We start from the raw sequence: 16,662 nt of genomic DNA, 5'->3' as shown, positions 1-16,662 counted from the left end.
GTCATATCTTGCCAATAAAGCTTGTGAATTGGCGATGCGCCATTGATTGGCTGCCTGTGCTGCAACCCTTTTCCCTGCTGCATCAAACTTTCGACTTTGTCGGGTGGTGGTGCATCCCCAGAAGTCTGTGAGTTTGCCCTTTTCCGGGCTGCTCCTACTACCACCGAGTCAGGTGTTAGTTGTTGCGTGATGTACACAGGGTCCGTAGGGGGAGGCTTGTACTTCTTCTCCACCCTAGGTGTGATGGCTCTGCCTTTGACTGGGTCTTGAAACACCTGTTTCGCGTGTTTTAACATGCCTGGTAACATAGGCAGACTCTGGTATTGGCTATGTGTTGATGACAAGGTATTGAATAAAAAAGTCATCCTCTATAGGTTCTGCATGCAGTGCTACATTGTGAAAAGTAGCTGCTCTGGACACCACCTGCATGTAAGCAGTACTGTCTTCTGGTGGTGATGGTCTTGCCGGGTAGCAATCCGGACTATTGTCAGATACTGGTGCATCATATAGATCCCATGCATCTGGGTCATCTTGGCTCATCCCTGTGTGCGTTGGTGATTGCATCATCGGTGGTGTTGCAATTGGGGACAGTTTCGGGGAGTGCTATGGCGATGGCTGTGGAGAAAAACGTGGTGGAGTTTTTTTTCTTTAGCCACTTTAGCCTTTGGCTGTTTTTCTGTTTCCTTGAAAGCGAGTTTTCGTTTCATTTGAATTGGGGGAAGAGTTCTTATTTTCCCCGTGTCCTTCTGTATATGGAGCCTTCTTTGTGTATAGTCTGGCTCTCCCATCCCTAGTTCTTGTCCGAATTTATGGCCTTGTAGCTGTGATGAAAGGCCTTGTTCTTCGGTATAGGAGCACTGTTTCGGCTCCGAGGCTGGATGTTTCGGCACCGAAACCTTTTCAGCAGTGTTTTCCGGCTCCGAAGACACCTTTTTTGGTTTCGGGGTGCCGATATCTCGGTGCCGAGTTTGGTCGGAGCCAGTATCTCGGTGCCGAGTATACTCTGTGCCGGTATCTCGACCGGAGTCGGATGTCTTCGACACGTGTGTGCCCTTTTTCGGTGCCGATGGTTGGTCACCTTGCTTACGGGTTAAGCCATGGCGCGCAGGCGGTGGTGTCCCCTGGGCTTTCATTATTTTTGTGTGAGTTTTGGGCGGGGCAGTTTTACTCACTGTTTGTTGCCTCGCCGGCTGCTTACTTTCGGTCTCGTCAGAGTCCGAATCAGGAATGGAGAAAGTCTCCTCTTCTTCGACGTCGTGGTGTCCTGCCGGCGTCGACGCCATTTGAAGCCTTCGAGCTCTCCGGTCCCGTGGTGTCTTCTTCGACCGAAATGCCCGACAGGCTTCGCAGGTATCCTCTTTGTGTTCGGGGGACAAACACAAATTACAGACCGAATGCTGGTCTGTATAAGGATACTTATTGTGGCATTCGGGGCAGAAGCGGAATGGGGTCCGTTCCATGAGCCTTGAAGACACACGCGGTCGGGCCGACCAGGCCCCGCCTGGGAATGGAAGCCCCGAAGGGCTACCGGAGATCTTCTTTTCTTCGGTGTTGAAGTGCTATTACTAACCGGATACCGAACGCAAACAATACCGTCAAATTTTCCGAGATTTAACTAACTTTCCGAACCAAAACACGGAGAGAAGAGGCACACGTCCGAACCTGATGGTGGAAAGAAAACAATCTAAGATGGAGTAGACGCCCATGCGCAATGGAGCCGAAAGGGGAGGAGTCCCTCGATCTCGTGACTTGAAAAGACTTCTTCGAAGAAAAACAACTTGTAACACTCCAAGCCCAACACTAGATGGCAGGATAATGCACAGCATGTGTATCTGCAGCTACACATGCCATCGAACATATATATATCTACACACACACACACACACTTACTCCATGGAGCGGTGCAACGACTTCCTCACGGTTGTGAAGCCCAGGTCATTTGGAAAGGCTTCAGATATCTGGGGATTTATGTTATGACGGATCCCACACAGTTCTACACCCACAACCTAGCTCTGCTACTGGTCTGACAGACAAGATGTCCAGCATTGGAGGAGCTGGATTCTTTCGCTACTGGGCAGGGAGGCCCTTTTTAAAATGATGGCACTCCTGCGCTTCTTGTATGCACTCCATAATAACCCCGATCTGATCTATAGAAATCGAGCGTGAGGTACGACTGCTACTCTGGGACGATGCTGCACCCCACATTGCTTATGGAAAACTGACATACTCCTGGTACAATGGAGGCATTGCCCTCCCCAACATCCAGAATTATTATTGGTCAGCGCAGCTGACAGTGATCCATTATTGGATGCAACTTCTACAGACAGAGCCTGCTTACCAGACGGATAGACTATAGTCATGCACCCTGGCGGTTATCAACATGCTCTATGTGGGTGGGCATGTCATATAGCTTTCAAGGGGCCTTCTGCTGCAACACAAACACTGGCACACAACACTCAAGGCATTAGGTGGACCAACAAGTTCACTCGGCTTACAGCACTTTGAGGCATGTCCAGGTTAGAAACCCTTCGTGCCCAATCAGGATCTGCCAGGTGAACTGGCAAAAGTGGAGACTTTCTGAAACAGGGAGAAGTTACTTCTCCAAGATTTGCACAAAGATTACCAACTAGCACCAACAGAACACTATCTCTCCTTGCAAATGGATTGATGAATGTTCTCCCAAAAAGTGAAGTGCTCCCAAAGGCTTCCCCACTAGAAGACAGACTTCGACACATACATGCCCTGCAGGGTGATCTCCCACATTTATAAAAAAAAAAAACTTAACTCCTGACACTGACTCATTTGAGGACGCAATGTGAGCGTGACTTAGTTACTTTAAAGGATGAAGAATGGGAGGAAGACACCGATTGATACAGCTTAAAATTCTTCACTGGGCATATCTTGCCTATACACATTGGAGAACACGGCTGGAGCTGTAGACGACCATTGTCGAAGGTGTGGCCAGAGGGGCTCTATTTCATATTGTACGGAGTTGCCCAGTATTACAGGAGTATTGGAAGGCAGTATTAATGCTGTCTGTGTGCAGACTATGACACTCAACACTAAATGGTGCCTACTTAATATTTAGGATGAATCTGAGCTGGGTTGCGTGGCCATATCTGGGTCTGATGGTGGCTAAGCGTGATATTGTTAGGCTCGGGAGGCGGAGTCACCACAACTGGAAAACTGATTTGGATTGGTGCACGCTGACTGAAAAAGTGGTGTATGGAGGGATAGGATGATCTGGGGCAACTGGAACAATTACAGAGGGAACGTGTGTACAATGGTGACTGCATCTGGCCTTGACTACATTGGGTAGGATATAGCCATGTTGGAGGGGTGGGGGCTTACAACCAGGAGACAGACCTGGAGATATTTAGGGCGTCATGAAGTGAACAATCCCTTGTTCTAAACACGACGACCATAGTATTACACTATTAAATGCTATATTCTGTTTTCTGGATTACTGCTGGACTGACGTCTTACTTAATAAAAATAACTGTTTAAAAATTATATAAAAGAACTCAGCCGATGGGGCCCAATCAGGATGTGAAATGCATCTCTCATCACAGTAGGCAGAGTACAAGCAGGCTGGAGCGAACAAGAGGTTTGGGTCACGCATCCAAATGATCGAGGAACAGGTGGGCACAGCCATTAGTCTTGCAGATGAGCACAGCTCAAGGAGAAAATAAAAAGTACACTCTGTGGGGATGTAGCATAGGCAACACAAAAACCTAAAATCTACCAACGAAAGAACACTTTCAGGAGGAGTAAAGTCCCTCCAGGCAAACCAGTAAAGGCATGAGGGCTGTCTACGTGCATCTCCCAGGCACACCTTTGATGTGGTCACGTGTTCAAGCCTTGTGTGTTGGACAAACAGGTAGTACATGTATTGGGCCGCTTTGCGGCTCAATGTGCAGCTGCACGTTGCACTGCACAATGGTCCAGAGGGGTTAGGGCATCTCCTGCCATGGCGGACACACCCATCACATGCAGTGTCAACACAAACAGGTCAGGTCAGCAGGTCTGGCAGGCTGAAGTCCAACCACTCACCACTTGCGGCAGGACCATGGCAAGGGACCCACCCATCACGCACAGTGTCAACACAAACAAGTCAGGTCAACAGGTCTGGCAGGCTGAAGTCCAACCACTCACCACTTGCGGCAGGACCACGGCAAGGGACCCACCCATCACGCACAGTGTCAACACAAACAAGTCAGGTCAACAGGTCTGGCAGGCTGAAGTCCAACCACTCACCACTTGCGGCAGGACCACGGCAAGGGACCCACCTATCACGCACAGTGTCAACACAAACAAGTCAGGTCAACAGGTCTGGCAGGCTGAAGACCAACCACTCACCACTTGTGGCAGGACCCATCACATGCAGCATCAACACTGGCAACCACTGCTCAAGCCTTGTGTGTTGGACAAACAGGTAGTACATGTATTGGGCCGCTTTGCGGCTCAATGTGCAGCTGCACGTTGCACTGCACAATGGTCCAGAGGGGTTAGGGCATCTCCTGCCATGGCGGACACACCCATCACATGCAGTGTCAACACAAACAGGTCAGGTCAGCAGGTCTGGCAGGCTGAAGTCCAACCACTCACCACTTGCGGCAGGACCATGGCAAGGGACCCACCCATCACGCACAGTGTCAACACAAACAAGTCAGGTCAACAGGTCTGGCAGGCTGAAGTCCAACCACTCACCACTTGCGGCAGGACCACGGCAAGGGACCCACCCATCACGCACAGTGTCAACACAAACAAGTCAGGTCAACAGGTCTGGCAGGCTGAAGTCCAACCACTCACCACTTGCGGCAGGACCACGGCAAGGGACCCACCCATCACGCACAGTGTCAACACAAACAAGTCAGGTCAACAGGTCTGGCAGGCTGAAGACCAACCACTCACCACTTGTGGCAGGACCCATCACATGCAGCATCAACACTGGCAACCACTGCTCGCACGAGCTGGGACGCTGCTACACCAACAACAAATATCAAAGGTGCAAAAAAGAATGGGTTTATTGACAATACTTCACAAATAACTCACACATTCCGAAGGAGCCAGCTTCTGAAAATGAAAAGGAAAGGGTTTAAGGTGTTCTCATTGGCAAATTACTTCCAAAAACGAGAGCATTTTTCAAATGCCCTAGATTCCCAACTAAATTTTAAACAATTTCCTAATTCATACATAAATGTAATTTTTTTCCTCTTATGATACATATTTGCAGTGTCAACTTACGCAAAACTAAATAGAGAATGGTTTGCAGCATTGTATATTAAATATTCTTTCTGTTGAAAGGCAAGCATCTCCTTGCATACATTCGTTGCCCATTTAAAGCTTGATATGCCGGACAGTAAAGACATAACACCGAGCAACCCGGGCTAACTGTCAAGTATTTACTGAGAAAAACTAAAATGCTGAAGTTCTCAAAAAGTACAGAGAAATCAAATAAGTTTAAAGTAAAAACCTACAATCTCAAACTCCAGGCAAGTAGAATTAAACTTTCACAAACCGGGAAACGTTTGATATACTTTAATAAAAATCTACTGTGGTCTTGTAAAGTGAATATTTATTGCTTCATATGAATACTGCTCTGAAAGCCCAGGCATCCACGTAGACACAAATTACACACTGATTCATCGATGAAGTGAGGACGCCTAACAAGCTACAAAATCTAAGTTACAGAAATTTATAAATTCGAATTACAAAAAAAAAAAAAAAAAAAAAATCATTAAGAAACTGGTATAAATTTGGCAGCCAGCAATTGTGAATTAACGACTGCAGAATTTGAGTTTCAGTATTGGAAAATAGAAGCTTAAGAGCAGTATTTGTGCTTGTGTTGATCTGAAAAGGTTAACACTGGCTGCCCTTGAAAAAACATCTATACTTCACTTCAAAATGCCATTTAAGTTAAGGTGATTTTAATGCAACTTCAAGAGGTCTGGTACATATACAAGATAATATTAACGCTTCAGTGCAGTGGTAATGTAAAATGAAACTGGGTAAATAACGATGAAACATTGTCTTCTCAATGATCTGTGAAGCTTGTGAAGAGCGAGTCCTCTCTCGAATATGGTTTTCCAAGTGTTCATTGTAGAAACATTCAAGCAAGTGCTTGGAATTTACCATCCTCAAGTACGCACTCGGAATTTTTTTAAACCTTTGAGTGCAGGCACCTTGGAAGTGTGTACAAAAAAGGTTAGCAGTTGAGTAGGCTCACTTGGAATGTGTTTAACTTACTATTGAAACAAATTTTGGCTCCATTGGATTTCACAAGTTTTTAAGGTATCCACCGACAAATAGAAATTTTAACGTCACATGCAAGAAGAGAAGATTAGACAACTTTAAGAGGACAGTTGCCAGCTCATATCTCATATAACCAGGAAAAAAGACACTTTCCCCAGATCAGTGTAAAGGTACATACATAGGCATATATATTTGGAACTGAAATTTGGTAGTATACAAATGGATGATTTTAAACCCGGCAGCTCACACTGAATGCAGAAACTAGGGCCAGAATAGGAAACTTGCTTCCTTAACCGCCAGAAACTGACCGCATAAAAACATTAAATGTGATAATTTCCAAAAAGTTCAAAATTTTAATATTAACCTTCCAGTTTAAAAACATTACTCTAAATTAAAAAAAATCTATACACAGACCACTGATTTGAAGAGACTGAAGTTTCAGCGGTAAGCAGGACTGGCGCAGACCTGGAGCGGGAAAGGTTCACAGTTCTCATCAGGTAAGGCTCAGTCAGGTTTTTTTTTTTTGTTTATTTTACAACCTGCTTTTTCTCTTGTAAAACTAAAGGTCCACTTTATTACATACAAAATTTATACAGTGTAAAACCAGAGTCATATGGAAAATACTGCACGGAAAGGTACTTGAACGGTCAGTCTTGCTCCATAGGCTCCTCCGCGACCTCGGACGCATCGTCGCAGTTTTCCATAGACTCCGGTGGAGCGTCTGCAGCCTCGCTGGCGCAGGCCACAAGCTCTTCCGTTCCGGTACACTCGCTAGCAGTACTGACCGTCAATGCGGGGTCGTCAGAGTTTGTCGAATGTACATCTTTCTTCGCTTCAGACTCATCGGATTCCTCCATCTCATTCTCCTCGCACGTTTCTTCACTCACTGAGACCAGATCACTCGCGTCTTTGTCCTGGTCACTTGTGTCAGCGGTAACTTCTGTTGAGGTCATGTAAGATTCTGAAAAAACAGAAATGCAATCAAAATGGAATGAAAAACTAAGGAAAATGAGGTTATGGAACAATCATTGGGTATTACTCTCTCAGGGGGAAGAGCGAACCAAAAAGCTCAGAACACGGCCAGGTCAGCTTAGACTAGTACATTTTACTTTTTAACGGGGTCTCAAACACCGGAAGCATAGCACACTGTGACTGCCCTAGAATTACACCTCCTATTGCATGGAGGATACTTTTTACATGAGTGATCATTTTCTCTGCCCGACCCATCCCCCCACCCACATTCCCCTTTCCTTCAAACTAATGGACTGTCCTCCAGGGACAAAAGGTCACAGCCCTTTAACAGTATAAAAAAAAGATTCAAACAAGAACCTTGGTGACTTCGCCATCCAGTACGCTGCATGGTTCCGTCTGAACTCGCATCTATGCTAAGCTCACTTCTTTAATTGTCTGTAGGAGAAGCACAAACCTATCAAGCACACACAACAGGTTGATTCTGAAGACACAAGGCTGCAGGAGACTGAGTGCTCAACAACCTGTCCCCACACTCCCTTCCCTGGATCTTGACGCTCCATCAGTCCAGCCAAAGATCTGGCACTACTGCTTGACCGAACCAGAAAAAGCCAAAAGGTATAAGAGTTGCACAAAGCATGAGGCGTAGGTCATGAGGCCGCCTAACAGATCACATTCAACACAAGGTACCAGCAAAAGTCCACAAACATGATTACCATTCACTGGAGCAAAGCCCCAAAACTAAGGGCTCTCAAAGACTTCCACTGCTGGTTGCCCACACTAGGACCACCATAGGTAGTGACGGGCTTGGGAGAGCAGAAACTGGATAGAGCAGCAACTAAGAATCCTGAGGACACAGAGTCCAGCTATGAGCCATAGAGATGGAGAGCTAAGCCTAGGATGACCGAGGTAAATGAGGTGACACTGGGGAAAGACTGAATGAACATGGGGTCTCTAGTCACGAGAGAGGCAGAGAAACACACCAGGGCCCTCATGTATTGGTTTAATCAGCATGAAAGGCACAGCCGTGACATGGCTTGCCTCAGCAGGAAGAAACATCTGTTGGAAATCTGAGTTAATTCCTTAGCAATCTGCTGTTGATCTACATCTGAGAGTTACTTCCGGCTATCTTTCTATCAGTAGCAACAACCGGAAGAGGCACTCACATCAGATCCGAAGGGAGGGAGAGCTTAAACTATTCAAACGGAGGATTACACATCTCTTCTAAACAACGCAGCATCTGTCATTTCAAAGCTTCGTTATAAGTGAGTAGGAATGGATGGATGTCGTCCAGCCCGACTACAGTTCCAAGAAAGCATCAAGCACTGGCAGAGAAGTCATCTGGAGCTCAATCCCCTCTTCAGAGTCCTAGTGAAGTCAAGTCCATGACATTACTGAAAGAAAACCGTTAGGTGAGACTAGGATTGAACAAAAACTCGGCTCAGAAATTCAGAAAAACCAGCAACAGTCAGAGGAGACACTAGTGGTTTATCTGCACGTTATGATCAATCAATAGCAGAACCCTAACTGGACCATTGCCTGAGTCTCAATGAGAGCCAGACAAAGGTTGCAGCAAGACGCGGGGAAGAGATGCTGTAAACTGGCAACAATTTGCTTCTATGAAGAAACTTCTGGTCTGTAGCCAAACTGAAATGTCGAGCTGGGGCCTAAAATCGATCTCTGGAGGTGAATTCTTTGAAGAGTGAACTACTCAAGAAGCACACAGCAGGTGGTTCAGGACCAGTGCAGTGACTCACCGTTAGTCATTTCACTTATTCCCCACTATATTCACTCCCATAGTCAATGATGGCAACAATTTTTGATCAAGGCTATCAGAAGATCCCACTCACTAGAGATTTCCCTTTCAGGTTAGACTGCTAAACATTAAACTATGCTGAGCCAAAATCAAATTACTCGTATAAAAACCATGGAAAAAGTTGTCTTCCCTCATGCATCATCACGTTTGGACCATCAAGCTAGAATTTTAAGAGTGAAGCTGGGAAAGGACAAGTGGGTGAGCTGGAAACTGCTGAACATGTAATGAGTGTATGAAGCTGGGTTCTGGTTGCAGTGCCTTCCACTTTTGTGCCTGGTTTTTGATGCAACTGCCTGAAGTGCGCTGGGTTCCTGCTAACCAGGTCCCCAGTGTGCCAGTGTTCCTTCCCTAAAATAAGACACCTGGTCACTTGATCCCCAAGTGACCAGGTCATTTAGCACCTCTAAGTCCCTAGTAAATGGTACCCGGGGTACCAAGGCATGGGTACTGAGGAGGGCCCCAAGAGCTGCAGCACAACTTGTGCCACTCTAAGGGACCCAGCATACCACTTGTGCCACTCTAAGGGACCCAGCATACCACTTGTGCCCTTCTCAGGGACCCAGCATACCACTTGTAAGGGACACAGCATACCACTTGTGCCACTTGTAAGGGACCCAGCATTAAACTCGTGCAGACTGGCATTGCAGGCTGTGTGACAAGGTGCTCCCCAAAAGTGAAAACACAACACGGTACCGTGTCCCCTAAACATAGCATGTAATATATCTAAGTTAACCCTACAGCAGGTCTTACAGCCCTAAAGCAGGATGCATCATATTACACGCGAGGACATGCCTGCAGGAGCAGATATGCCCCAGTGCTGGTCAGTAACATTGCTCCTAACGCAAGTGATCGGAGAAGCAATTTTAAACCATGTACTGGACACAGCTGAAAACAAGTTCCCCAGTTGCATGATGGCTTCACTGAAAAAAGGGATGGTTAGTATCAGACATCTAGTATTGATAAACCCACACTGATTTCAGTGATTGATTTATCAATACACGCAGAGGGCACCTTAAATGTGCTCCTTGAGAACCTACCAGCCTCCGATGTGCTTGCGGACTGATTTCTGCCAGCCTGCCACCCACGACTCTGTTCTGACCTCATACAGCGAGAGCCCCCTGCGCCCAGGAGGCACAGAACAAAAGCCTGTCGGGAAGAGGGTGTAGCACACCCTACCCACAGGATGGCCTGCTAATTAGCCTTCCTAAGGTGGCAAGCCTCAAAGGGCTGCCACCTTTGAAATGTGAATCTAGACTCCCCAACACAGGAATCAGACCACCTTATCCAGAGCCCCCTTTGGCACCTGAACAGGTGGAAAATTAGCCAGTCAGGTAGCTGTGCAACCTTCAGGCTAGTACCACCGATAAGGTGGGCTAATCCGAGGTGAACACGATTCTTCAGAGGTAGCCATCTTCGTGATGGCATACCTAGAAATTCTGGGACAAGGATATGCCGACAGGAAGTGGACATATAAGGGGCGAGGTGACCCCCAAAGGTCAGTAGCCCATTGGCTACTACCCTACACTACCCTAGTGCCCTTACATTCAGTGTTTAGGGGCGCCCCTGACACTAGATAAGCAGATCCTGAAGACTTAAGACGACCAAGGACATGAACAGGCGCAAAAGAGGAGAAAAGAAAAAGCACCTGACCTGGTACCATCCCCGGTAGCCTGTGTACATTCTTCATGAAAAACTGAACCAAAGTGGACTTGTCCTGCAGCTGTTGACTCCAGAAACCCAGGGGGTCTTGCCTAACTTTGATAAAGACTCAAGACCTTCTGTGAAAAACAGACCTGTATTCCTTCAAACTCCAAAGAAAGGACTCTAAGGCATCCAGAACTGCCAAACCTTGACACCCAAAGCCACAACTGTACCTGCCGCCTCGCCATGAGTTGAGTCACCTGAACATTTTTTTCTCCAATGCCTAAGCATAAACATACTTGCTATTTTTTTTTTTTTTTAAATAAAAAAGTCAGTGTGGCTCTCCTTTTTGAGTTGTGCTTTTCATTTATTAACTATTATGTGTATTTGTAGATGTCTTGCACTCCTCTGTGTTAAGCCTAAGGCTGCTCAACCAGGCTACCTCCTAAGAGAGCACTTTGGGATTGCATAAGCAGCCCCCGTCCACTCAGAAGGGGACCCCTGGCCTCTTTATACGGTGTATCTAGTTATAGATACATCACAAAGAGCCAGCTTCCTACAACAGGTCTTCCGCCCACTAAGAGTCTGGTGCGCATATACACACACGGACATGATGCAGTCGGCACAGTTAGACTAAAATGTCTTAATGGTTTGAGCTTTACGTTTCCATAATTATCGGTCTTCCAGAGTTATATATATTCTGGCCAAAATAATGGTAGGAGTAAATATAAAGACATGCGATTATTTCAGCACAAGCTTAACAGAATGAAATTACTATGTGGACGGAAGCACAGAATTTTGACGGGTCATAACCTACACCAAAAAAATATCCTAATATAATGATAGAACTCTGACATGTAGAGATGTTGGCAGAACTCAAATTGCAATGGTTGTTGCAGACTGTAATCGAAAATACAATGACACGAGAAACTCTTCTCAAACTGTGTAAACACAGGCACACCAATCCCTGGTCAACGGCACGAGGCTCGGTGTCATGCCACTTTCAGAAATGAAAAGCCAGCTAAAGCCGTTTTAGAGGCCAAGCTGTACACCACCCGATGCCCAATACTTAAACTTATCACGCTGTAAAGACCTTCATCTTCGTCACTGCTGGTTCTCGTGCAGCTGATTTCAGTTTCTTTTTCTGGACTCCTTGAAGACGGCTCCGCCTCTTCCGCCATTTCGGAAGAAGCCTCGCTGGTGGACGGCGGGCTGGCGGCCTCATGGTCCTCATCTTCCTCCTCCTGATCAAACTTAAGCCGTTTCACTTCGTGGCCTTCCGCCTCCACCGGGTCCTCCTCTGGGTGCTTGTTCTTGATGGTGCTGGCTTGGGGACTGCTCGTTTCAGATGCTAATAAGTCACTATTAGGAAAAGAAAGTCTCAGTTATAAAAAATGGAAACTTGTAATCCTAATTCATCATGCATAACCTTGAATTCATAACCAGCATCACTGCCTATGGTAGTTCCAGAGACTTCTCCATAAATGAGATCTTATTTTTTTTAAAAGATCGAATAAAGAAAACCTGTTTAGTGGTGGAAGTCATTGGTTTGTCATTTAAAAAAAAGACAACTACAAGTAAACCTTTGGCACTATAATATGACTGTAAGAAAGAAAAAAAATAGAATACTCATTGGCAATGCCAATAGGGCTGGCTCCTAAATGAAAGGGCCTCATCAGTTCCTTATGAGTTAAGGTATTCACTAAGCCATCATACATCCACCCAGTCACTCATCCTTTCACCCATTCCCAAGCATCCACAGGACTCATTTCTATATTCTCCAATAACAGCCACAAAAACACACACTCAACAATGCATGCAGGATTAATTACAAGTAGAAAAGAACATGAGATTGCCTTGGCATAGCCATCATATCCTGGCAAATACAACTGAACACAGCTGCTGATGACCATCTTGGAACGGTATTGTACCTTGTGCATCATTCTTTTAAAGTTCCACCACGGTGGCTACGTTTAGGAGCAATTTCTTGGCCATCCTAGAATGGTAAAACAAAAATACACCATGGACACCACCCTTCCATGATGGTCACCTGGTTTAGAGGCAGTACTTGGGCAGGATGTCTGGGAAACAGTTGTACGCACCCTCCACCCCACCCGACACACAAAAAAGCCAAAATAAAAATGGAAGAAAAATACAAAAGGACAAAATGGAAAACTAAACGCAGAAGCAGATTTTTTTAGCAAATGTTGCATGCAATCTGACAAATGCCACTACACTCAGGGCAATAGGGTCAGGAGCTGAAGTGTCGGACCCCATTGCCCCACGCTGTATACTACCACGGATGGAAGCAGAGTATAAATGGCACTCGCACGCACCAATGGAAGAAGAGGGAGGGACGCAGAGTATGCATTTAATACATAACATACACATACAATGATAAAACCAAAAGGTTAAAATGTTTTAGTTTGGAATTGTAATTTTTCACTTTATATTTAAAAAAAAAAAAAAACAAAGTACAAAAAACAAAAGGTTAAAGGGATGCTATAGTTAGGTGAAACTGTGGGTTAAAACATTAAGTTTTTAACTAACAAAACCACTGAAATTCACAAGTTCGAGTTCTCAAGTAACTAGAACTCATTCACTGCGTCAACACACCAAGTTATCATCAATGATGCCATTTCGTATGTTGCATTGATGTTACAAATTATGTCACAGAACACATCATGAGTGATGCAATATATGGGGTAATTAGCAGTGCAAGGGGAGACCCTACCCCCACCTTTTTCTTTTGGGACTGGGAGGGAGGAGTGGGGCTCCCCCTCCATGCATGGGCCCCACAAAGGATGTGGTGAGATGCAACAAAATGGTTCCTTACCAGTAGTAGTTTTGGAGTTTAGAGAGCATCTGGACTCTCATGCTGTACATTATTCCGCCATCAATTGGCTGGGTCCAGCACGCGGTATGTGTCATTCCTGTTGTTTTTTTGTTTTTTTAAACGTCGACCATTCGGCTCCTGGTCCCGCCTCGATGACAGCAGGCGCTGCTCCTAGAACCCTCTGCGCACGGCCAATATCTTCAGATTCCTTCCCCCCCCTCCCCCTCCCCATGTTGTTAAACGCTCTCATCTCGGGGAGGTGGGTGGGTCACATGTGAATCAAGAAACTCTTCAAGCTACAAAGAAACTACTATTGGTATGTAACAGTTGCCTTTTGCAGGGTGAACCATTTCTGGAATCACGTGCTGTGCATTAACATTTTTTCCATGTTATTTTGGGAGGCTGGGTTACGATGATATTTGCGAACAGGTGTTTACGGACTCTGCCCTCCTGGGCTTCTTTGCTGGCTTGAATGTCCACACGATGGTGTATCACGAAGGTGTGTGTGTAGATGACCATGTGGATGCCTTACACATATCTTCAATGGAGACACTGGTGATGAATGAGATTATTGCCTTTCCTTGCTGAATGGGCTCTAGGCCGCTCTTCTAGAGTAACCCTACTGTTGCACAGCATCTCTGTACGATCCATCTCGCTATGGGGGTTTTGCTTACTGGCCCTTCCTCCCTTAGTGGCTGGCCAAAGGAAACAAAAACTAGTTGCTTTTTCGGATTGTTTTAGTTTCCTAAATATAGAACATCACTATTCTTCAAACATCTAGAGTGTGAGGAGCCCTTTCTGCTCTGTATAGTGTTTTCGGAAAAAGAGGGTGGTTGTCTACCTTGTTGACATGGAAAGCTGAGACTACGTTTCGGAGAAAATGGCAGTTTGTGCACATCACCACCTTGTCTTTCTGGATTTGAAGATAAGGCTCTTGTACAGCGAGTACTTATAACTCAACGAGCTGCCGCAGTGAGGGATGGCTACTAAAAAAGTCTGCTTGTAGTGTGCATTGGCTCAAAAGGAGGTTGCATGGGCTGTAAGAAAACAACGTTCAAATTTCAAGCGAGTGAAGTAGCTTATGGTGGTGGTGCTAGCCTTTTTGCCCCTTCTAGGAATTTTTTGCTAACCGATGTTTGAAAGAAACTTCGGCATATTACTCCTGTGGAGTGTGCCACAATGGCAGATACGTGTCCCTGGAGTGAGACATACGATTATCCCTCATCAAGGAGCTTGGTGAGATAGTCTAAGATTGTTGTGCTGTGTGCACATTCACAATAGGGTGCTTCCGTTGCATGCCATTGTTGGAACATTGTTAATTTTTCTGTATAGCACCACCTTGTGGGTGGGGTCTTCTGGCCTATCAGCACCTTTGAAGCAAGCACAGGTGCCCAAATTCAAATTCCTCAAGACCCATGCTGCCAGGTTGAGTGTGCGTAGTTCTGGGTGTAGCACTCCTTACCAGCTCCACAGAACCTACTAACAATGCGGGGGAGGGAATGTTACCCTTCTGCCTTGCTCCAGGTTTATCACCTTCGAGTATCCGGTTTGTCTTGCTCACTGCAGGCAGATTAGAATTAATGTCCTTGTTGTTCATTTAAACTTCTCTACCACAAATTTTATCAGGGGACTAGATGGAAAGGCATGTAAACGTTCCTGACCAGTCAATCGACAAATGCATTTCCATGCACTTGGAGGTTTGGCAATCTGGCTGCAAAGCTTTGGTAATTGGCATTCTCTTGCATTGCAAAAAATGTCTACTGTTTTTGTCCCCCATTTCCTGAATATCATGACCATTACTTCCTGTTTTGGCGCCCAATAATGGGAGATACTCACCTGTCTCCCTCTGTGTTCTGTACACCTGGCGGATGTAATGAGTAACAATTTTCTTCTAGATGGCGCATGTCCAGATCTCCTGTGACGGCTCGCGGGATCCTGTTGGCTGCGGGAGAACATGGCTGCTGCGGTGTGTCTGTACCAGCGTTTTCTTCCCAGTGACACGAGTATGGAACGCTTTAATTGCCAGGAAAACGGTCTTGAATTCCAATAGGATTATATATGTTTTCCTGTGTCTTGTGTGCTCCGGAAGCCCGACCTTCAGTCCTGTCATATGTGCTCCCCAGCCAGAGTGTGAAGCACCTGTCACGTTCATGACTTTGGGTGTTGGGGACTGACAAAAGGAGTGTGAGTTTAATAAAATATCCATTTGCCTGTGGGATAGGTTGCTTTATAAATCTGCTTGTCCTGGAGAAAAAAAAAAAAAAGAATCCACTAGTGCGATGGTGCCACATAGTGCGGTGGCAAATTATGGCAGTAATGTCATTATATAAGAGCTCAGATAATAGCCTCTCTGACTATGCCAGGGCTCACACTATAATAAGGTTTGAAAACTAGCAACTTCCTTGTTTGACCACGTTTCTGCAGATAAACATACTGTGGCTAGACGTAGAGGTAAGCAGAACTTCCAGGGTTAGAGTGGCCTTTTGACTCTGTGCAAACCTACTAACTTGCATGTTATAGGGGTTCCGCAGGCCCTTCTTTAATATTTCCCCACACTGAGAAAGGTTGAAAATGTACTTCTGACAACAGCACAAGTAAAATGTCTTCCAGGGTTGGGAAAAAATTGGCTGGAGTGAACTTGTCAACGCTCAACAGGTTTTCGTGTGAGCAAAGCTACACATGCATATTTGCTCATGCTAAAACGCAGTTCATAAATATTTTCTAGAAGTACGACCAATGCAAAGACTTACCACAGATGCACTTTTAGGGCATTCTGTAAGAATTGGGTCCCTAATTAGGTCTGGCATTAACCAGGAACTTCTGTTTTATATTGAATTCTCTCTCTCGCCTATTAGCTTGCTGCATTGTGAGTGACAGCATTCTGCTCTTTCACAAAGGTTTTGCAGTGCAAGCGACTACTGTGGCAGTGTGCTTTTAGAGCCTAAAAAAATAACTTTTTTGCCAATGGTTGTTGTAATGGTGCGGGCCCGGTAGCTCCCACAACAGTAAAGTTATACAAAAACCATGTCAAGACACTCATTGACAAAACCAAGAGGCTGACCACAAATGTTAGATCCACTGGCTGTGCAAATGCTTGTTTAGTTTTATGTTAATGAGCCATAAATACAACTTCTGAAAGCATTAA

At 45.6% G+C, this 16,662-nt stretch overlaps 1 protein-coding gene across 1 annotated transcript in view; it reads right to left on the bottom strand.

The window, feature by feature from the left end:
* Positions 1–5,004: 5,004 nt before the first annotated feature.
* PPP4R2 (protein phosphatase 4 regulatory subunit 2) overlaps positions 5,005–16,662 on the bottom strand; it is a 118,573-nt gene continuing 106,915 nt past the window's right edge. Inside the window, exons 8-9 of the mRNA XM_069206111.1 lie at positions 11,775–12,043; positions 5,005–7,216 (exon numbers count right to left, since the gene is read on the bottom strand). Coding sequence (XP_069062212.1) covers positions 6,903–7,216; positions 11,775–12,043 — 583 coding nt within the window. The 3' untranslated portion in view covers positions 5,005–6,902. The remainder of the gene's footprint in view (positions 7,217–11,774; positions 12,044–16,662) is intronic.

Source organism: Pleurodeles waltl, chromosome 9, assembly GCF_031143425.1.
Source record: "Pleurodeles waltl isolate 20211129_DDA chromosome 9, aPleWal1.hap1.20221129, whole genome shotgun sequence".
Lineage (NCBI taxonomy): Eukaryota > Metazoa > Chordata > Amphibia > Caudata > Salamandridae > Pleurodeles > Pleurodeles waltl.
This window is presented reverse-complemented; position numbering and strand designations above follow the sequence as displayed.